Below are 23,483 nucleotides of genomic sequence, written 5' to 3'. Positions count from 1 at the left end.
TGTTTCGATCACTCATACCGCAGCATTTTCGCCGATTCACAAAGCCAAAACAAGTAGGCCGTTTGATGACAATCTGAAAAGGCGTGCTCATTAAAGTATTATCACGTAGTTTTCCGCCTATTCTGACCCCTGGTGGGAATGAAGATTTTATAGTTTTTGTTTACCTGTTGTGAACACTATCTGACCTCTGCCATTGACGGGCCTTATGTACAATGGAGTAGTAGGTGCAGTGCTTCTAGGTGAAATTGTGCCTGCCATTTGCACTGTTGCTTTATGTATTTTGAAACCTGGGGAGACAAGAGATTTTCTGTGCGCCTACTTGCTCCTCTCCCAATGCATTGCGTTCTCCTGAGGCGGAATATTGAAGCGTGAGCACTCGTTTCTTGTCTGCACTAAGGACAAAGTTAGACAGATGCTGAATGTCGTTGGAAGAAATGTCCTATTCAATGAGTTAGAAATCTCAAGCGTTCAGGCCATTGGCATGGTGCGGAATTAGGAAAGGGGGGGGGGGGGGGGGGGGGGGGCAGGGTCTACTGAATGGTTTGTAGAAAAATTCTTTAAGTGCAATGCTGTGAGTTCTCAGCGCTACCAAAGAGCTGGATCTGCCACGGTGGCCAATATACGCGTGATCACTGAACATAGAACAAGTGCTAAATTGAAACGATGGTTTTCTGAGAGCGGGGGCTCTCATTTGCGCTTTTTTCATACGGAAGAGCTTTGTTCCATATGCCTTCATATCCATACAATCAGTGTAAAATGAAACACACACTACACTGCAAAAATATCAGCTGCTCGCGAGTTTACACAGCATTGCAGAACATTCTCTCTTGCCAGGACTTCGCAGACCTAGAGCAAATTCTTAAAGCAAATGCAGTGAAAAGCCTATCAAAGCCTATCTTGTCGCATTTGTTTCGATCTGTAGCTTTGGCTTAGTCCAAACCAAAGCATTTGGTTTTGAACACTGACGATATCAATGGTATGCTTTAAATAACCTAAGGGAACAGCCTGGGATGCCCATTGGGTAAGCTTGCTGAAAACGACGCATAATAAATGGAAGCATTCAGCAGTGTACATCAATTCTAGAGGCTAATTACACCGGAGTGGCCGATGAATCACATCAGGAAATTTTACTTTAATACGAAACTGGAGTTGAATGCAGCCAGTACCATCTCACTTAATGATGTGTGTGTATTCATAGTGTGAACGAAAGAATATGGCATGGACTAATTGTAGCCATCAAGGAAAAATAGGAAGAAATCTTGTGCCTGTTAGCTTTTGACCAAGAGTATAACGAATACCAAGCCTGTTAATCGTGATTCAGAACTTCTAATATGAATAGTTGCAGGACACGAGGACGCAGTTTTCTTTTGTTACATGTATTTTACTTCTGTATGGTGCAATTCCTTACGTATAGTCTCACTACTGATAGTCTCGCAATATGTGCCGCGCCTCCAGGACCTCACATTTTGACTGTTAGTTGTAGGTTGTTTGCAGCCGTTTTTATTATTTCATTTCAAGCGGTGAGAAGGAACACGAGAACACTAAAATGCTGAGGATATATGGGGTTGCTTCTATAAGAGACAACTCTTAAGCATTTTCGAACACTTTTAGTTGGCTGCCACATTGTTTCATCGATGTCCTTGTTATAGCTGGGATAAATAGTTTTTTCGAAATAATGAAAGCATTAAAACCTTCAAAGAAAAGGCAAGCAGAGAACCACGAAGGAATTGTCTTTTCAACAAGAGATGAGAGACCAATAAAATGTGTCGCAGATAATGTCACAAAGTATATAAAGTATCTAAAGGCGACTCTAATTCAATCATTATTTGCCCGAAATGATGAAAACAAACTGGAACCTTCATTTGTTAAAATGCGCAACGACACACATCCAAGGTTTCCCATAGAAATCGTCCCATTTGAAGCCACTCAATGGGAAGATTTTTAATTAATTTCCCTGGAACAAAGCGCCACTTCACTGCAACATTTTGAACAACTCATCAGAAGGCTCAGAGAAACACTGCTAAGAAAAATTGATTGAAGTTTTAGGCCAAAAAAAAACTCACAGTTCCTTTTCAAAACTGATCGCAACCGAATGTTACCAGCGCTGGAAGATATAGAAGATACCCATTTACAGCGTTAAGTGTAAAGGTAGAACTGCCTTACTGGTAATCACATTCCCACAGCATAAAAGTGAAGTCTACTGGGATTCCTTTAGATCAAGGAAAAAGCGCACACATACTCAGAGGCAGCCATCCAAGAAATCGCCTACTGGTATTTTAACCACATCCCGTATGTAATAACCCGTACTTGAGGCCTTTAAAAAGTATTTAGAATACATAACCGCGCAAGCGTACGATTCAACTTCCAACAGCTTTTTTATCGATACTGAGGCAGTTTTCCGACGCTGAGGTCTGTCCACTATCAGTAGTCTGGCTGTGGGCCGCTGTTCCTATGGGGCGAAATGCAAAAGCATAAGAACCGGAATGTTAAGGAAATTATTGAAGCATATTTGTTTAGAAAAACAGGTGCGTTATGGAATAACACACCGTACGTATCACAGGCACAGAAAGAAAGCACACTTTCAAACGCGGCCACCGTAGGTCAAAATTTTAATCCACTGCGTCCCGAAGAGGTTTGTTATGCAGGCTAGCCTACATGTGTTGAAAACAGTGGGAAGCCAGGTTTCCCGGCTGGCCCAGCGCCATCTCTGGGCGCGTCGCTTAGATGACGCTGCTATGTTATGGCCTCTGAAATTAGCCAGGCGCACTCGCGGACATGGATCTCGGAGGACATGGCTATACATTGAGGCAGGACCTACATAACGTTGTAAGGGGCCGACTGCGCGATCCGCCCACGGAACCAAGCACTCAAGACTACGTGCCACGTACGGTCCACCCTCAACATCGTTCATTGCGAAAGAAGGAACAGTTCTAAGCTAATGCTAGTGACGGTCGTTTAGCTCGTCCTTATCTAAAGAATCGCATAGCATGCCTGATAAAGCACTGCTTGCTGACCAATGCTACGCAGGTAACCTCCACGTCGGGGCGGACGGATCATCGGTGCGGCACGAGGCACGGCCGCTGCCAGCGGCTGTGTTTCGATACGAGATACGCGAACACCTGGAAGGGACTCTCAGAACAGGAACTGCGGCTGTTCTGTCCTATTCCTGCGGGAGGCCGTTGGAGAGGGGGCGTCGATAAGCGAGTGCCCTGTCCGAAGAACGGGGCCTGCTTTTTTATGGCGTCAGAATTTCCGGGGCTATAGAAAGCCTTAGGCCTTACTGCAGGCCTCTATTTAAAACTTTCTATTTTTTATACTCTGGCACGTGGTACGTGTATTTCATGACCATCACTTTGTGAATTACGTACTGAAACGGAGAAGCGAAGTTGGACTTAAAGACGCAGCAGTTCCGAATGGACACCCTGCTGATTTCCATCAGCTTGTATTGTGGATGACGCACTCTGGCACAGCTTTAATCCTTATACTGCTGGAACGTTTAAATGCATCGTGCTGTGATAATAACCGTACACAATCAAGGTGTGCTGCATATTAATTGAATTTTCATCGTCCCTCAGGGGATTCAAGGCTTTTATTTTAACATCTGTTACCAGGTAGTTTCGGCCTTCCTATGGGAACTAATAAACATCGGTTACGCAAGGGCGTGCGTCATATAGCTCACACGTTTATAAACATGTCTCGCCTATTTTGGCGGAGGAGGTGTTCGCTGATTCTCAGGTAGAACTCCGTATAAGCACGATTGGTTGCAAAGCATGAAAAACTCATCGCTGATAAAGCGAGGGCTGAAGTCAGCGCTATAACGCCAGTATAGCGGCCGGAGGATAGCTGGCTGAGCGTCGTATCGTTATCGCGGCAAAGGGCTAGGTAGCTAAGGTTAAGCCTGCATGGCTATCTCGAAGCGAAAAGCTGCGGTTATCCGCGATAAACGCGCTTGCAGCGAACGTCAAACTATGACGCATAGCACGCGGCAGCAGTTCTATGGGCAAGCGCGCCTTATATACCCCGCCTTTCAAATGCGCACGGCTGCAGCGAATGGTCAAACGGTGGCGAGGAGGAGAAGCGGTGGCGCACATGCGCAGTAGCCTGCGACGTGCGTGACGTCACTCGTGCTCCGACATACGCCGGCTCACGCGAAGCGCGGTGTTGACTAGCGTAGTGAAGCTTTTCGCTTCGAAACTTCATGCCCGAGTGGGATTCGATGCCCTTCCAGCGAAAACATAGCAACTTCGTTTCCTGGTGCCTCAAGAAAACGGCCACCTCTACTGCGTCTGGTGCAGCTTGCATGCACAGGTATTCATTTTAAGCCACGGGTTCCTCAGGCCCCAGCGTATGCTTTAAAAATTAGGCGGTGGATTAGCTGTGGTTAAGCCTGGATATACAAGCGAAAAGCTGAAGTTATGCTTGGTTTGACGTCATGGCTATTGCAGTTCGCGCACAATGCACTGAGAGCACCACAATAACGGTGGAGATGTTCGGTAGTCCACACACTGCCTGTACGGAGGCGGAGGAGGAGACGGAAATCGACGCGGTCGAACTCCCAGCTTTTCTGCGTCGTCTAGCAGCAGCCTCACTCTTTGCTCCTTCCATGGTGAATGCGCACGCCTATTGTGTTGTAGCGACTGAGAGAATGAAAAGGAAAGTGCACGGGCCTGCCAATTGGCTCGAGCCGAGCCACCACCGCTGCCACGTGGTAAACACGCGGCTGCAGGAATGAACAAAGGGGCGTCTAGTGAATACGGTGCTGTCTTAGAAGGGTGCTGAGTGAAATTTACTGTGGTGTGCATCTCTTTTAGGTGTACACCAATATATGAGAGATCGGCTTTTCGTTTCCTTAAAACCAATTTTCATTTCATTTTTCTTGATGCCCTTGCGGCGCGGTTCAGGTGTGCACCGAGATATGAGAGAGGGAGAGACAGCGTTGTTTCCTGTCCTTAAAACCAATTTTGTTTTCATTTTTCTTCCCTTACGGCGCGGTTCGGGTGTCCATCGAGACATGAGAGACAGGTGTCGTTTCCTTTCCGTGACGTCGCTCGGTCACGGCATATGGCATGCGCGAAGCTCGGCTCCGACCTTCGTAGTGAAGGTTTTTCGCTTCTAAACACTTGTGGACTTCCCAGGCTACCGTCTCCGTGAAACGACGCTTCCGAAGGAAGGTAGGCATGCCATGGGACGTTGCAGAAGACTGTCGCAAGCGGACACATGATAATCTCCTTATCGAGAACTTTTGCCACTTTCTAAGCGAGGCTTGTTTACACTACTACTTCTTTCTCTTCTTTTCTCATTGTGCCTCAAACCACTCGAATAAAAAAAAAATTGGCTCTGGTGTGACCGATGGTCATCCCGAGTAGAATTGCGGAAGCAACAGCACGGCAATCGCTGCGGCGGCGGCATCTCAGCGGGCACTTTGTCCAAAGTGCGTAGAGGCGAAAGCATATTCTGCACCACTTTGACTGCCTCTGCGGCACTGATGACGTCACCACTGATTGACGTCACACGCGTAAGGACTAATTACTAAATAATGACAAAGTCCTAATTAATAGCCAATTGCTTAATAATGACTAATTACTAACTAATTACTGATTAATAACGCTTAAACTTCGCCTTTAGGAGTGGAACGCGACAGCGTGTTGTAGCGCTGCCAGGCAGTCCACGGAACGCCACCACCCGTTCGGCACGATGCCTTGCCGTTTGAACCAACGCTTTTTGAGAACAGTAAATGGCGTTATAATTCTCTGTCATCTCGGTGGACACCTGACCCGCACCGTATACATTAAGGGAGGAAGTAGTAGTGAAAGAAGAAAGAGAAAGAAGGGCCGTAATGAAGAAAATGAAAATTATGTTTGAGGAAAGGAAATTAGCTCTTAGCTCCGTTGGTATAAATAGCCGGACTGGCCTGCTCTCCTTCCAAATCCAAGCTGCTCATCATCCCCCCCCCCCCCCCCCCCCCCCCCCAATGGGCAGGGAAAGTCATCAAAACATCAAACTAAAGATAGACAACCTTGACATACCAACGGTCAAAGTCAGGATCTTGGGAATGCGACTGCAAAGCAGTAGGCAAAACTAAGTAGAACGTTAAGTTGGGCGAGTTGGTATAGGTTCATGGTTGAAAAACAGCGCACAAAAGACTAGACACAAGAGTAAAGGAGACGACAGGACAAGCGCTGAACTCACAACTAAGGCTTTATTGCGAAAAACCTGGGTATATAAGGAAGGCATAATCATGAAAACAAAATTGAACAAATAAAACTATGACAATGATAAAACTAGCGTGCGCCCGAAGCCCACAATCTGCCAAGAAACGTGATCTCGTTATCACTTAAAGCAACCGAAGGTTTGCTAACGCAGCCCCGTTGCTCCGTTGCGATGAAGTATGCTTCTGCTATTTCCCGCGTGGTTTGATCCCTATGAGAATACAACACCTTTGCTTGGCTTAACAAAGCAGTGCACTTTTTCTTCTTGTTTTTCATCACTGCGCACCCCTTACAATGGGTAACAAGATAAGATTGGTCATTGCCTTTATCTAAATTGTTGTTGTGTTCTTGCAAGCGCTTGTTCAAGCAACGGCCGGTCTGTCCGATGTAGCGGGCTCCGCAGGAAAGGGGAAAGCTGTAGACGACACACGTGCGGCAGTTGACAAACGGATCCGTGTGCGCGACACCGCAACCTTTTTTCTTTTCCGACACTTTCTTCCTTTCTATCGCAGCACACACTTGTTTAAACTCGACAGGAGCAGACAGCAATACATCAACGTTGAACCTTCTTCCTACATTTTTCAGTCCGTGGGAGACCTGGTGCAAATATGGCACAACTGAGGTGCTTTTCTTTTCTTTTTCCGGACTGTTGAGTAGTGCATTCAGGGCCATCTGTCGCTTGAAGCACTTAAGTAATCTTGAGCAAGCCTCGTTCACCATTGCATCTTGGTAGCCGGCATTCCTTATCCTCATGAGTTGTGATCGGAAACTGTCAGCAATACCGTGGTGGCAGGATTTTATCAATGCATACCTCAGGCAAGAACTTACAATGCAGTTCTTCACCAATTTTGAGTGCCCCGATTGAGAACTCAGCAACGGCTTTACAGACCTTGGGTTGTATTTCCAGCAGACATGTTCACGGGCGAACCGCAGTTGCAAATCTAAATACTGTAGTTCATCGCTTACGGGCAACTCGAAAGTGAACAGCAATCCAGACCCGCACTCTTTAAACACTTTGACGATGTCAACCACACGCGCATCGAAGCGATCGCGTTCAGTGAAAACCAGATAATCGTCCACATACCTAACGGTGGTGTGACGCAGTCCTGTCAAGTTCTTTTCAAGGTCCCTGTCCGGAAGCCCGGTACATTTTAAGTGACTCGAAAACTGCGATTCTAAATTTTGCTCGAGGCCGAGTCCATGTCCCTGCTTTTGGCATACTGGACTCGCCCGATGCACCCCCGCCCCGCCAAGTGGAGCTGATATGGGTGCCTGCGCACTCCGGGAATCCCGGAAACGAGGCCGCCAACCTTTTAGCCCGAGGTTCTTTAAACCGGGCTCAGGTGGCCTCGGATCGGGGATTCACGAAGGATCGCATGCACTCATTCAGTGAGCTCACCCAGGCATACAGAGCCTCTCGCCAGCTCTACCCCCCGCCCCACCCCTCCCTAGATAACAGACACGCAACACTCTGGCGCAGATTACAAACACATACTCTCCCCTCGCCCCTTACCCTAACCCACTATCATCCCTCCTTCCCCACTCCTGCTTGCGCCCTATGCCCAGAACCCTTCGCTTCTTCCCTCCACATCCTTTCCCTCTGCCCGGCGGACCCTCCCCCGCGGGACCTAGAGAACCTCAAGACCTGGGAGTACTGGGAGACCCTGCTGCATTCGGAGGACCCGGCCGTGCAGACCATCGCCACCGGCCGTGCTGCCAGTGTTATGGACCTCAGGAACATAAACACTTGAGTGCAGTGGGGTCGTGCGGGGACCCTGGGGCGTGCCCCGAATTCCTTTGTAAATAAAGTTTTCTCTCTCTCTCTCTCTCCACATACCTAACGGTGGTGTGACGCAGTCCTGTCAAGTTCTTTTCAAGGTCCCTGTCCACATACATCAGGAAAATTTAACTCAACACGGGAGCAACGCTGGACCCAATGCATACTCCAGCTTTCTGCGAGTAGAACTTGCCCACGGGCTTCGGGCGCACGCTAGTTTTATCATTGTCATAGTTTTATTTGTTCAATTTTGTTTTCATGATTATGCCTTCCTTATATACCCAGGTTTTTCGCAATAAAGCCTTAGTTGTGAGTTCAGCGCTTGTCCTGTCGTCTCCTTTACTCTTGTGTCTAGTCTTTTGTGCGCTGTTTTTCAACCATGAGGCAAAACTACCCTCATTAACAATATGACTACACGTTGACCAAACAGCTAGGCTCATCAAGAGGGTCACCAGCAAAAACAAAGGACTAAAAGAAAAAGAAACGATAAGGTTAGTGCAAGCCTTTGTGCTCAGCCGCATATGCTACGCACTCCCATATCTCAGACTCACGCAAAAAGAAAGAAGTAGGATAGACGCTCTAGTACGCAGGGCATACAAAATTCTCATCAAGAGAGGCGTACTCTGAGCAGCCCTCCAAATTGGTTGTCTAAATCAGTTTTCTTTTGGCTAAATAACTTCAAAATTTCTCACTTTTCAATTGGCGTTGTTTGCAATTCAATTGAAATATGTATTCCGCCATATATGTAGTATTTAATTATACGCCGTAAGAGTCGTTGAGTGTGGCTGTAAGCACAGAAGCACGCGTACCACAGGGTACGGACAAAGGGACGTCATAAAGAGAGAATGACAGAACCCACCGCTGTAAGTCTTTTGTCTGTATTCCAGGGAACATCCAGACTTGAGGAATACATTTGGGTCCATGTGGACCAACTTTTCATAAGGCTCTGACGAGGATATAGTGCGAATATTGTTTAAAACCTCAATCGAAGCGAGGAAAAGGAGAATTTTACTAAAGCGGGCAAGTTGGTTTATATTTAAGCAAGGTAGTGGACGAGGAAAAGACAATAATCATGCGAAGCGCGGGGCGCGAGCTAAGCTGTTTCTCCCGGTGCTTTTCTAGACCACCCACTCGACTCGGTCCAAGCGCCTCTGGGCGATGCGAACTATAATCTGCTCAAGCAGGCGCGCGATGTGCCTGTGCTCTGGCCGCAGGGTGTACAAGCCGCTGGAAGCGCCGCCACCGTCAACCTCCAGCAAATTTATCGAGGAGGGCCCGGTCACGTTCAGGCTGGAGATGCGCAGCTCGACCAGGCGCATTGAGCTGACCAGCACGCGCGACCTCTCTTCGGCCGGCATGAGAATGGAGCACTCCAGTTCTACCGCGTCGGCCACCAGGTGTGCGCTGCCGGCCAGCAGCACCCAGCTTGCCGCCGTCCAGTCGAAGATGACCTGCGATGAGAAGAACGAGAGGAGAAAAAATAAAGGAGTACGCGCAACCAGCCATTGTTTCAGTGAGCTCAATCTGGTAAATAACTTTGCCGTTTGTGCATTGCTCTTCCACGAGCATTAAAGGTGCACTGAAGAGGAATCTGAACTGGTCTTTTTGCCGCGGGAACTCAATCTGCACGTTCCGAGCATTCTTAGAAACTTCGATTTATTGCCCTGTGTGGGCTTACTTTCCTAATTAAATCGAATTAACGTCCGGCTCCCGCCTTTTTTTTTTGCATTCTCCCTCGTACGGTGGGCGGAGTCGACCAACGCGTGGAGTGCCTTTCAACCAGTCCCGCGGCGGCTTGCCGCTCTGCCATCGGCGGAGTAATACGTAGTAGTCCGTAGAAGCAAATAGTCCGCGCCTATTTTTATTTCTGCGGGCTTATTTTACGGCTATATTATCTGCGAATGAAACTATTTATTCACGGAAACCTAAAAAACAAAAGAAAGCGAGAGCAAAGCCTCCACGGAGCCGGCTGCAGGGCACTCCACGCGTTGGTCGACTCCGCCCACCGTACGACGGAAAATTTTAAAAAAAGGCGGGAGCCGGACGTTAATTCGATTTAATTAGGAAAATCAGCTACACAGGGCAATAAATCGAGGTTTCTAAGAATGCTCAGAACGTGTAGATCGAGTTCCCGCGGCAAAAAGACGAGTTCAGATTCCTCTTCAGTGCACCTTTAAGGGGGCTCTGAAACCAGTTCTGAGGAAAGCACATCAACTCGCTGATTCACTGAATTCTCTTGTCATCAACATCTGTGCTGAATAATACACTTCTACACGCAGGTGTGGTGGTGGTGTTGTGACACTTTTATTAAAACAGCCTTTCTGTTAGGCGTTCAATAGGTCCTGGGCCAAGGTGACGAGGGCGCGTTGCAGTTTCAGATCCAGAGAGGCGAGCCAGATGGGCCACGGTGGGGGTGGGGAAAGGATAGGCGGTGGTGGGGGTGGTGAAAAACTTTAATCAAAGAGAGCTTGAGGGTAAAAAAAAACCCTGCTGCATGGTCGGTATCCTTAGTCCGGGACACCGCATGACGAGGCCCCGTCTCGCGCCCGCTTGACCAGAGCCCTTTGGGACTCCGGTGTGGAGCAGTTGAGGAGGGCAGTCTCCCATGCCTCTCGGGTGGGGGTGGGGGAGGGGGGAAGGTGAGGATTCTGAGTACATGCCCACACCATGTGAAAGATATCGCAGATCTCTCCACAGTGCGGGCAGCGCCCATCTGTGTTCGGATCGAAGTGTTTTGCTATTGCAGGACAGAGAAGGGTTCCTGTCTGCAGGCGCCACAGAGTTCGCTCCTCCGCCTTACTCAGACCCTTGGCGGGTGCCGGGTAGAGACGGTGGCTGTCGCAATAATAAATTAGGATTTCGCGGAACCGCAGAAGCGGTTTATGAGCTTCTGAGCCATGAGAGCTAGGATGAGGAGCCCGGTGTGTGAGCGCTCGGGCGGCCGCATCAGCGGCCTCATTGCCTCGTAGACCCTGGTGGCCAGGAGCCCAGATCACTTTTGTGCGAGTTGGATCGGCGAGCGCGCGTCTTAGAATTTGCGAGGCAAGAGGTGATATTTCGCCTGCAAGATAATGTTCACAGGCCCGGCGAGAGTCTGTGATTACCGTTTTCGATTTTGGATCGGCGGCAGCGAGAGCTATTGCGACTTCCTCCGCTCGTGTTGAATTTGGGGCTCGAAAAGATAGCCCATCGACATTCATTCCCTGGTGGACTACGGCAGCCGTGAAGAATCCGGGACTGGAAGGCTGCGTGGCACTGTGTAAGGCACTGTTCTGTGTCTGCATATGTGTGTGGACAGTTTGGGCACTGAGGTGTGGAAGTGTGCCGGTACAGATAAAGTTTGGCTGGTCTACACGCAGCGGAGAGCCCACAATCACGAGCGAAAGTTGGCGAGCCCTTTCCGGCGTCTTTTTCATGCTCGTACCCTCCTCTGTCGTACCGTTGCTGCGTATACCAGTTCAGAGGTGGCTGTTGGTTAGAGTCTTTCAGACGTCAGGCAGCTACCATGGCCGCGGCCAATAAGCTAGTGGTGTAGCTGCGGCGGGTCAGGAAGCTCCGCCCCCTGGAGGTGGGGCCGGCAGAGGAGCGCCGACCTTCCAGCGTGCAAAAAGTGACGAGAGCAGAGGGGATGGCGCGAAGACGCGAAATTGAAATTCTGACTATAGATGACTCAGCTTCTACAAAGCGCATCAAAAAAAAAAAATTCTTGCTGGAGGATATTCATGAAGCGGCGTGCTTTAACAACATAGGCATACCGCAACTTTATTAGAGCCCCTTTCAGAGACCCTTTAACTGCCCTCCATCTCACAGCTTATGGCAATGGAATGGAATTACGAGCGCGTGGCAACTGCTTGCACAAGTGTGTGGTTGGCTGGCGAGAGTGTGAAAATAGCCCACTTGCGGAAACCCCTCGCCTTGCGCCCGTATAGCTTTCACTCCAGTGCAACATCTGCGAGATCAAGGATACATAAGCTTCTTACAAACGCTTTTTGCAGTCGGTAATACATTGGCGTAGACATATTCATCATAGAGACCAAAGTGATCGTGATAACATCAATGTGATAATCAGTCTAGCAATAGTGAAACATAAGCACATGTAGAGCCGCGTCGATGCGCGAACCACGCAGATCAGAGATGCCCGCGATAGCTGACATGCTCATTTAAACGTGCTAATCACGTTGGAGTTGGCTTCAGGAAGGTCTGCGCTGGCGAATAACTCTACCACAATGCTGCCTCTACTGAGAGGTAGAGGGAATACACGCCTCAAGCTACGCACTCGAATAAGAAGCGAAGAGGAGAGAGAGAGAGAGAAAATACTTTATTAAAGGTGAAATTAGTACCTCACGTGTACTCTACCGCCAATCGGACAAGTGCTAACTAGTCGACGTGAGCCGCAGAGGCCAGCCACGCACGCCGCCACGCTAGGGCGCCTCATTCCCTAATCCTTTTTATCACTGCCTCCTTCCTCCCTTCCGTCACAGCGCGGTTGAGGTGCCCATCGAAAATGGGACAGTTACTGCGGTTTTCCTCTCCTCATAACGAATTTTCATTTCCAGTCGTTAAGGAAAATGTGGCATGAAGCATTTATCTTTGTCCAGAACCTATTAGCAGAATTAACACCAGATTTAGCCAGCCCATGCGATTGTATGCGAGAAGCCCCATAACCAATTTACTCAATCACAGCCCACCATAGAGTTTTTTACTATTACCTATAGAGGGAAAGCTGGCGGCGCTGCACTGCACACACCATGGACGCTCAAAGCATCATGGGGCGGTGAGCTACTTGTTGCGGGACAGTGCTATTTTTTCGGGCACATGGAGTGTCACTACTAAGATGTTTCATTCCGAAAACGCTTTTCGTTTTTGCGCAGTGTGCAAAACGAACGCAGTGTGCAAAAGCCATTGTAGCAAACGCAACAGCACACGATGCCAATAAAAGGTTTCGCTTTTCCAAAATGCCATTAAAAACCTCTTAAAGTGTCTAAACAAAATTTGTTTTAACATATTTAGTTTTAAAAATGCTCCTGTTAGTAACAAAATATTAGTTTTTGTAGTGTTCATTACTCGGCCGATAGGAGAGCTAGCCATCTCTTATTTTGGGAATACTTTGCACTTAAATGTTTTTCTGCTCGTTTGTTGCTATTTACAGACAGGATATTGAATGTTAGGACATTCGTATTTATTGAACAGCTTTATTTTTGTATTATTTTTTGGCCAAAAGTTGTAGTTCTGCTGTCGGTAGCTCACCGCCCCATAATGCTTTGAGCGCCCATGGTGGCTGAAGTGGTCTTGAGGGATCTCCATGCAAACTCCCATAGACGCGTTACCAGCTTTCCCTCTAGGTAACAGTAAGAAACTCTATGCAGTCCACCGAGCAAGGAAAATGTAAACGAAGAAAAAAGAACACGTGGGACTCGAGTGCGCCATCCCGATAACGTGTACGGTGTTTTTGCGCCACTCATCACGGTTACAAGCATACAATCTACGATTATAATGCAGGGCTGAGTTTTTTGTCAACCTAGAAACAAGATGTATTTTACGTTCGTGAGCCAGTATTAACAACGTGTACATTTTAAAACTGGCTCTGAAGGTATTATGGGAAATGACGGCAAATAGATGAGATGCGCAAAGTATATTTGCTCCCCTCATTGTTTTGCGTACGCGCTTGCGTGCTCGCCCAAGCCGCTCGTCTTGGTGGTAGCTCCTCGCCGGAAACGATGCTCGCGGGGAGCCTCACACGAAGAGGGAGAAAGCAATATCGCGTGAAGATATCGCCGCGTAAACGCCACTGGGCCTGGCCTGCTCCAATTAACGCACTATCGAAGCTGCGAAGCAGCGGCACTGCCAGCCTACCAACAGTAAGACCGACCTCGAGATCCTGGAGCTGCACGTCCACCGTCGACTCGAGGAAGCTGTCGTTGCAGCTGAGCGTGGCCTCCTTGACGTGGGCGCTGTGCAAGCCGTACACGCGAAGGTTGTGCACGGACATCAGCCAGCCGTCGGTTATGGACTCCTCGATCACCAGTGGCTCGCGCTTCCGAAGCTCCTCTCGGCTGGGCTCGATGAGCCTGTTCAGCCTCTCCTTCACGCCCGTCCCCAGGAAGCAGAAGTTCATGGCGGGGCGCCGGCCGCCTGCGATGCCAGTGGTCACGATTACACCGCGTCAGCGCTATCAGTGGCTCTAAAATAAGGACTGTGAAAGAGTAATACGCACTGAAGAGGCCACTGGGCTGTTCTGTCGCTGTGCCATTTGTAGTGTGCTGTTATGACGAGTGCTGTTTTGCCGTCTGCTGTTTTGTTGCCTCCCCTCCGCGTTGAAGTGTATATGCTGATCTACAGCTCCATGCATATGACTTTTAATGCGATATCATTGGAAGCATCATATAGGGGTGAAAAAAATGGGTGTCGTCGCTCATAAAATTAGCCCATTGGCTGGAAGAGAAGTGGCTTCACCAGACTGAATAATTTGCAATGGCTGGCAGGAAGTGTCGTCATTAGACCGAAAGTGACGTCACTTCCGTAAAAGGCCTCAACACCTTTTAATGCTATCGCATTGCCAACACGTAATGCAAAAAAGCTGTACCTGTGGGTTGTCCCCGCCATTTTCTAAAGTTATTACGATTAGTGTGCATAACAGTCGTCAACGAATGACACGCAATAAAGAGAGAAAATTTTTTTTATTGCAACGCAACAATGAGAGCGCCTGTCCTTCGCTGTCCTTCGCAGCGCCTGCGCTGTCACTGTGCTGTTCTGTCGCTGTGCCATTTGTAGTGTGCTGTTATGACGAGTGCTGCTTTACCGTCTGCTGCTTTGTTGCATCCCCACCGCGTTGAAGCGTATATGCTTCTGGAAACGTTCATTAACATGAAAAGAGCGCAAACACTCTCAGAGCTTTTTTCTGAAAGCTTTCAGAGCCTCCGATAAGCATCGCATAGCACTAGACATATCCGAATCCGTCCCCCTTGGAGTATTGAGTGTTATTCGTCGACAATTAACTGTACGCCATGTCGTTCCAGTTACGAAGATGTCTTGATCATTTTTCTCTGCCCCTGTTCGAAGCCAGCCTGATCCATGCCTCGTCCTCGAATATTGCTATTATATTACCTTCGTAGATATTTATCTGGCTCCCTGTGTTTTAGTAATTTTCCCTTAGTAGTTTTGTCCACTTGCTACTTGTTTTTCAGGATGAATTTTCTTCTTTCTTTTTTTACTTTTTTTCTTTTACCAGTGTTCATGCCACTAATGGCACCCGTGCTCATTGCAGGCCCTAACTTGAGACGACAATCCCGGCTCAGGTCGTGCCATAAACTTCCTCTCTCTCTCATCGCACTGAGCAAGCTCGAAGTTTAGGTGTTTAAACAGAGCTTTTCTAAGTTTTCCTGGCGTAGTCCCACGGAACATCGCATTCATCGTAATGGTGACGCTTTCCCTGTGTGCACAGCCTCACGAACCAGTGGGCACTCTAATGGACGCCACATGCCACGGCCAGCAGGCCGGTCGCTGTGACTTCCCCATTACTAGTTTGCCTGCAGCAGCTGCAAACGAGATCGTTATGCCTCCATTCACAGAAGGCCTACGTCGTTTCTAACCCCATAAGAATCGCCCTAGAAAGCTGCGAGCGTTGTACACACGATTTCTGCCGTCTTAAAGAAAGCTTTGGTGTCGGCCAGGCACGTATCAAAGGGGCAGCCCGAGGAGGTCCGGGGAGCCCTCCTCCCCCGAAATCGAGCTAACCCCCCTTCGCCCCTGGTATAAGAATTAGCTTGGGCCTCTCCCGAGGAAAATTCCTGGATATATACGTGGCTGATGTCGGCAGTGGTGGAGAGCTCGGTCCGACAAATGTGTCTCTAGAATCCTACTCCACACTTGTAGAAGGGAAGCGCAAGAAGGAAAAAAAAAGGAAGAAAATGAAGTTCCGCCTGAGGGAGACTGAGCGTCAATGCAACTATGATTAAAAACATGTTGGTCAGTTTTGATTGCCGCACTGTCTATGAATAGCTTAGCCTTGTGGTGCGCCCACACGTATTAAAACGCAAAGGACACTTATACCCTTGTACGTGCTGCGCTTGATGTAAGAGCGGAAAAATAATGCTGACTGGCGCTGGATCTGCTGACCTATATGGGGCGAGTAGCGTCTCGTATAACAGCCAGTGTTGCTGCAGTGTAACAAGCCACATATTTTATTTTCAAGTGATGGTTAAAGTAGCAATTATCACAGAAGAATTTTAAACTGACCCATCCACAAAGATGCGGTCTTTGCCGCACGTATTATAGCGCTAGCAGCTTTACGCTATAGCAGAAGCGAATCTTACGACATCTTTGCTGTGCCAGTTACGGCACCATCGAGTTCCCTTGGAATCCCCCACAGTGGCACTGATGATATACATAGTGTTTTACCTAAGATGTTCTGTAATATTTAAATATAGACTTTTTGGGTTAGAAGAGCTCTTTTTTTCGGCATAGCTTTCCCAGCGGTGTAGAGCATTGAAATACAGCTATAGGACGTGATAGCTAGTAGGCTGGTTAACTAAGAATAGTTAACCATTTAATTATAAATGCCAGTTTATTTATTGAGACGCGTATGGTCCACCGTAAGTAAGATACATATCAGTTTTCTTAGAATTTCGAAAACACAGTTGCCCTCGGCGATGTGGCGCAACAAATTTACGCTGCATCGGGCCAAAATATATGCGATTGCTAGAAGCTTGCAAGCAAAGCGACCCCTCTGGTACACGTATCTCGTCGAAATGAAAAAAATTTGCTGGAGAACAGCGCTGAAGATAACTACGAAATTCTAAAAACTGATACAGATATTACGAGAACTTGCGGTAGGCTGCAAGCATCTCAATTATTAAAGAGTCTAACAGTAATAGTTAAAAGTCAACTATTCAATACTATTTACCATAGTTAGCACGTCTTAGCTAGTATTTTGATGAGCTACACCACTGCGAATGCTATACCGAAGAAAAACGCTCCTCTAACAAAAAAATCTTTTTTTAAACATTTCCGAATGTCTTAGTTGAAACACTCGGTATAACGCGGCGTGCCGTTCGTAGTTACCACGTGGCGCTGTATTACAATGGTTTTTCAGTAGGCAGAATCTGGGCGCTCACTGCGGACAATGGTGAGAGGATGATGCCGGTGATTAGTCATGAGTCACATGCGCACTCAAGGTTGATCCTGATGAATGTAAACTCGTGCTCTCTGTCGAAGTATAGTGGAGTATGCTCAACAACTTAGCGCGCGAGACAAGCGCTTTCAAGGGTACGAAGGGCGACAGCCCTATTTCCGAGAGAGATGACGCACAGTATCCAACGTAATTAACGGATAAAAAACTTTGGTACAGCTGAAGTGATGATTATTCATATGGACTCCCTGCCTCTCCAAACATGCACTGTACGACCTGAACAAAGCAGTGTAATTTCTTTTTACTACACCAACGCGCTTCGTCCATAATAAATTGCGGTCGAGTGACACCCAGGAACTCGTAATGTGAAAATCCGGGAATGAATTCGCCAATTATGCGCCCGTTGCAGCAGGGCACCACGTCGTATACTTCATTTGTCGGTGGAAGTTGAAGTCTTTGACGATGCTCTTGCGGATGCGTCGCATCTGATGTCCAAACACAGATTTAATTTGCGTATGCAAATATCTACTTAGGGCCGACATAAAGATTTGTGCGTTTTCTCAGACAGCTTGCAATTTGTCGGTGAAGGCGGCCACCAGTGCCACTAAGTCGAGGGCGCTGAATACCGCAATGCAATGGGCGCTATCAGTCACCGTTGATACCGAGGAAGACTAGAGCTGCGAGCCAGCGGCTGTGTTTTCGTATCCTATATCCACGGACGCGGTCTGCAGATGCTTTACTCATTTTGTAGCGATGAAGTATAAAAAAATTAAGATGAAACATAACAATGCAAATGGCTATCGTGAGCAGGACGTTTAGCCAGACCCAGAACAAAGCCCGTAGTTTTGCTCGGAACCGGAACTAAACCGAACCCACAATTTTTTCGCCATCTTCGAACTGAACCCAAACCGGATTAATTAGTAGGAAGCGTTCAGATGGCAGGAGTGAACTGATGATGCGTAGGCGAACGCCGTCTTATATGCCCTTGGTGATGAGGTCAGAAATTCTAAGATCCAATTAGAGGTGTCGACGAGGTCATGCGAGAGATGACATCATGATTCTGAGTATAAATAAGAAGCGTTGTTAAGAGTCACGTGAGGGGTGACGTCATATTCTTCGAACCAATAAAAAAACGTTGTATGAGTCGCAAGATTGCTCCGTGGTCAAGTGATCTGGTTACACCTCGGTTTAAGACGTCGCTCGACCGGCAAACGAGCTATTGGAGAGATTTAGCATAACAGGGACATATATGCCTGCTGCGCACGCACAGTTCCACGATGTGGAGCAGCTGGTGGGCCGCACACCTACAAGTGCGCGCACGCAGGAGGCTTACGCTAACCACGTATACGCCTCCGCTATGCTAAAACTCTCTATTATCACTTGTGCTGCAAACATGCGAGAAGAGCGGCGTCTAGGGAATAAACATCCCGCTTCTAAAATAAGCAGTCGGCAAGCTTAAACCACTTTACACCAGACTGATGGGAAAGCTTGAGTCTACTGGTCTTCACTTATACCTTTTTGCAAAAAATATTAACAAGGTTATTAGAACTGCTCTAACTCAAAAATCGAGACAGAACAGCTTTTTCTTCTCTCTGTGATGTACCACCCGTATACGTGAAACGTGTACAACGATCCAATTATATTTTGCACCATTTCGATTAGAAAGCATTAGATGTTGTTTTATACTGGGACATGTACGGTCCAGTACAATGGTGAAAGGCAGAGATCTTTGTAAAGGTTTCTTCCGAGTAACTCTACTGAAATAGTGAGGGGAAAAACGGTTTGGTTTGGTTTATGGGGGTTTTACGTCCCAAAGCGACTAAGGCTATGAGAGACGCCGTAGTGGAGGGCTCCGGAAATTTCGACCACCTGGGGTTCTTTAGCGTGCACTGACACCGCACAGTACACGGGCCTCTAGAATTTCTCCTCCAAAGAAATTCCAGCCGCCGCGGCCGGGATCGAACCCGCGTCTTTTGGGTCAGCAGCCGAGCACTATAACCACTCAGCCGCCGCGGCGGCCGAGGGGAAAAACGTGTATACAGAAAATGACAGGGCCGTACAACTTTCTTCAAAATCCACGTATAGATCCTTGAATACAGTGTGATTTGATGACCGATTCAGACAAAAGTCTGCTCAACTGAACAGCAGCACATAAAAGGGGGTCTCTAGATTCCATAAATAAAAGAAAGTGGCTGACTAACTGTCGAACAAACAAATGGCATAAACCAAGAACCTCCATCGCGGACCCACCGAAAAAGATTGGTTCGGCTTGCCCGCTCCCAAGAGGAACCCAACACAAATACTGCCAACACTCTGTGCACATTTTGCACATTCGAACAAGAACAGTGTAAGACCTGCATTACGTACTGCTGACCAAGAAAAGATTGCAAACTGTGGCGCGTCCAAACAATGGAGAAGCTCAGTCCATTAAATCCTATTTTCTCTCTTAATTCATCAGCCTTTCTTCGCCAGTAGGGCTCACTGTCAACAGAATATTTAAGAGGGACACCTCAGTACTTGGGTGGGGTTGTGATTCACGATGTGTTGGTGAAAACACTCAGGGCCCGAGGAGATTCACCACGCCTAAGCCCCAAGTATACCTCCTCCACTTCACCGCGCTCCCACTTGTTGTTTGCCTTTGGTGGAGTGGCACATACCCACACGGGGGGGATTATCCAGGGTGCCTTGCACAGTCAAACGTTAGGGACACATTGACACAATTAAGGTAGACGTAAATGAAATTTTGTGTTGAAAGAACAATTTCGAAAATTATAACTAACGAAGGAGTCTCCCTGACGCAATTATGTAATCATGAAGACAATCGCACGCTGATTTTAGCATATATTCCCTGGCACTTGCCCCAAAGGGGAGAAAAACCGGAACAAAAAAAGTAAGCCTCAATCGAGCGAGGGGAATCTCCAGATAAGCTCTTCGCAGAGAAGCAAACCACTCACAGGAGAAGATAAAGTGATCAAGTGATTCAACTTCACCACATGATTCACAAAAGATTGACAGAGATAACCCTGATCTGCTCAAATAAACATTCAATCTTGGTATTCTGCACCGCAAGAGGGTCGTGGACACCTCGCGTTGTCTTGAACTGCATAAGCGGGCACTCCAAGGGAATGCCAAATACTGGAAATCCGCTGTCGCAAAAAGATGCTCACGACTCGAGAAGTGCAGTCGCAGGAAGCGTTGATAGCGGGCTTTTGTCAAATGCATAGTGTTAGGAATTAATGGCACCACACGTCTTCAAAGGGCAGACTTTCCTAAAAAATCCCCCGTCACATTCTCATCAATGCCGCAATGACCGGGTACCCAGTGAAAACGCACTTCCTTAACATGTGGTGGAATAAAAAGTCTTAGGAAACAGTTCAGGAGAGCGTCCCTCGAGCCGTCGAGCGCAGTCAGGATAGAAAGACTATCAGCGAGTATAATGACCTGATAAACCTTACAAAGGTTTTTTTTTTTTTTGAAAGGCAAACTCAATCACTAGAAATTCAGCGACGAATATAGGCGTAGAATCAGGGACCCGAAACGAAAAACACCAATCAAGAGCCCTGGAATAAATTTATATATAGCTTGCCTTTTCGTTTTGCTGGGAGGCATTTGTGAGAACTGCAGCATGGGTAGGAAAGTTTGCGAAATACTCCTCCATAAGCTCGTTTAACACATTTGCAAGCAAATTCTTTGGATTTCTTGGGAGGGTGTACTAAAAGTTAACAGCAGAATCAGACGGCAGGTTGCGAACCTGTATTGCAGAAATGATTGTGACAGCCTTTCGACAGTGAAGCCGGAACAAAGCCGGAAGTGAAGCCGGTGGAACAAAGAATGAACGTTTATTGCTTGGTGTTACTGGCTTTATAACGACACAGAAAAGGTCACATGACTGGTCATGATAAGCAAGAGTGCGACACGTGTGAACCATCCTGCTCATGCTGTACATCAGCACGCGTGCTTGATAACACTGCATCACGCGTGCTTGATAATGCTACAGACAGCACAGAATGTGTGAGCCAAACCAGTTATCTATAGGCCAAATAATACCGGAAAACAGAGCCGCGTTGAGAAAAGTTCACACTCTTACAAGCTGAAACCGTGAGTTTAAATGAGGTGTCCGCGCCTCCAGGAGAGTGCATGCAGTATTTGCCACTGTTTTTAGAAGTCCAAGGCAAAGGCGCAGAGCGCGTATCTCCACAAAAATCAAAGTTTGAAGCGTGTACCTTAGACAAAAAAGGAAAAAGAACACAACCATATTTCAAGCAGCAGCCTTACAAAATTTTTATAAAGGAAAAGAAAAGTGTCATGACGCAAGCCGAATTTTTTGTGGCTGGTTAGCACCAACCTGCCAAGAGTGCGCTCACCTTTAAACATATTTCCTTTCATTTGTAGCCAAGGTATTTTATCGAATCAACCTTTGGGATTGGGCAGGAGCGATACAGCAAGGATATGTAAAAAAGGGATGTCGGAGGGAAAACAAAGAGAGTACTCTTGTTTACATTTAAAACTAACCTTTGAATGTCCAGACAGACTTCCAGAGCGTTTACAGCATCTGATACAAAGTATATCAACATCCTTAGCAGAAGTCAATAACGAAATGTTAGCCGCGTACACGTAGACCTTGACAGCCGGGTGTATACAGGAATATCACGCATGAGTACTTTAAACAGTAACGGCGAGAGCACCGAACCCTGAGGCATGTTTCTCGACTGAGCTTATGTGCTGGTATTGTCGAAACGGGAACGACCGCTAGCATTCAAGCCACTTTTTATAGTCCACGCCTAATTCAGACTCGCGACGTTGTCTTCTAATGTAGAGGCGCGCTCACATGGTACAGCGTCATACGTTTCCTTTCTAGCAGACACCGGATCGAACCTGTGTTCGGTAGCAGCCAGTTTACACGCTTAGGAGTGGCTTACTAGACTGATCCAAACGCAAAGCACATCACTTTGCACTAAGCAAGTTACTGCAAGGGAGTGCTGGTAAGTATTGAGCCTTACCCAGAAATAACAAAGCTAGGAAGCTGCAAGTTCCACAGTATTCTACATATTCCTCTAGGATGCCAATGCACTCGCGTCATCTCTCCTGTAGTTTTGTCAGTCTGTGCAAATAAAATTCTTCCGAACGCTCATCGAACCAGTCTTTTCAGCATGGGGAAGATATGGAGATGGTAGCCAGCCAAACGGAGCCAGTCTGCAGCAAAGAGGATGGATGGGGCATCAGCTGAAAGCTTAAGGAAGTCATTTTTGCAATGCTGGCACCTGTGGTGTGTGAGATGGAGCATCGTCATGCAACAAGGTGGCGCTTTTGGAGAGCTTTTTTTAACCTTTTTTCTTTATATTTTGCTTCTGCTTTACCAGTAACGAACAGTAATATGCATTATTGATGGTTAAACCCTTCGGGAGGTAGTACACAAGCAGAACCCCCTTCTTATCCAAAAAAATGGCTGTCATTTGCTTCTGCGCTGATCTTTGCGCACAGGACTTCTTTGGCCTGAGGGAACCATTGTGCTTCCATTCCTTAGTTCGTTTCTTTGTCTCTGCATCATAACAGTAGATCCATGTCTCACCACCAGTTATCAGTTTGTCCAGTAAATCTGACTCATTCCTTGCAAAATGCCCGAAAACATACACTGATGTATCCCCGCGTCTCTTATGTTCGGTTATCAAAAGTATAAGTTTCGGGATCCATTTGACTGTAAGCATTCTCATTCCCACGTTGTTGCAGATAATGGCAGCAACTCTCTTAACTTGATAGCCCCAGATATGTACAGCAATACCTTTCGCAGATATTCGGCGGCCCTCCATGATCATGTCGTGGATGGTTTTCATATTTGCAGGCAAGGAGACGGAGACAAGTTTTCCACTGGGTTTCTCACTTTCAACATCTAAATGATCAGTTTTAAAGTTTACAACCCAGTGTTTAACTGCTGAATATGAAGGGTCACTGTTACACAAAGTTCGCGACATTTCATCGTGAATCTGTTTCGTATCTTTCCCTTGGAGAAAGAGGAACTTGATTATGGTCCTATGCACTTCCATAGTGAACGTCTTTGGAGATACTGACATGCTCATTGTGGAGCTAGAAAAAAAAAATAAATTAATGCTATAGGTAGTCGATTTTTTTTCAACATTGAACACAGAAAAAAAGGCATGCACTCTCCGAGATTTACAGCTTCCTCGTTCAATTCTTTCTCGGTAAGGCTCGATACTTATAAGCAACCCCTTGGTACAACTCACCATAAGCAGATTCCAGCACGACCATTAAGAGTCCGGCGCACATGCCGACATGCCAAGGCATTTCCACGGCGCCACGCGTGGAGTGAAGAAGGTAAACCTGCTGGCAAAATAAACTCGCCAGCTCGCAGCCT

The 23,483-nt window shown here is 47.3% G+C and overlaps 2 protein-coding genes across 3 annotated transcripts in view; one reads left to right on the top strand and one right to left on the bottom strand.

Annotated features, from left to right (window-relative positions):
• LOC149343341 (uncharacterized) overlaps positions 1 to 9,481 on the top strand; it is a 15,808-nt gene extending 6,327 nt beyond the window's left edge. The window contains exon 6 of one of the 2 annotated variants that reach the window (XM_089545866.1): positions 9,201 to 9,481. The gene's annotated coding sequence lies outside the window, so the exon portion shown is untranslated. Of the gene's footprint in view, positions 1 to 3,027; positions 3,661 to 9,200 lie in introns of those variants that run through there. The other variant, XM_089545865.1, reaches the window with a different exon arrangement.
• On the bottom strand, positions 8,241 to 23,483 carry LOC149343340 (uncharacterized). The gene is made up of 3 exons (XM_089545867.1): positions 23,353 to 23,483; positions 13,856 to 14,118; positions 8,241 to 9,437 (listed from the first exon to the last, which is right to left on the bottom strand). Exons 1-3 carry the CDS (start codon positions 23,411 to 23,413, stop codon positions 9,105 to 9,107), a joined length of 657 nt encoding a protein of 218 aa, XP_089401993.1. The 5' UTR covers positions 23,414 to 23,483; the 3' UTR covers positions 8,241 to 9,104.

The sequence above is a fragment of the Amblyomma mixtum genome, chromosome 5 (assembly GCF_055824585.1).
Source record: "Amblyomma mixtum isolate Tamu chromosome 5, ASM5582458v1, whole genome shotgun sequence".
NCBI classification, from domain to species: domain Eukaryota; kingdom Metazoa; phylum Arthropoda; class Arachnida; order Ixodida; family Ixodidae; genus Amblyomma; species Amblyomma mixtum.
The sequence above is the reverse complement of the archived record's forward strand: the minus strand, read 5'-3'. Positions and strand labels throughout refer to the sequence as shown.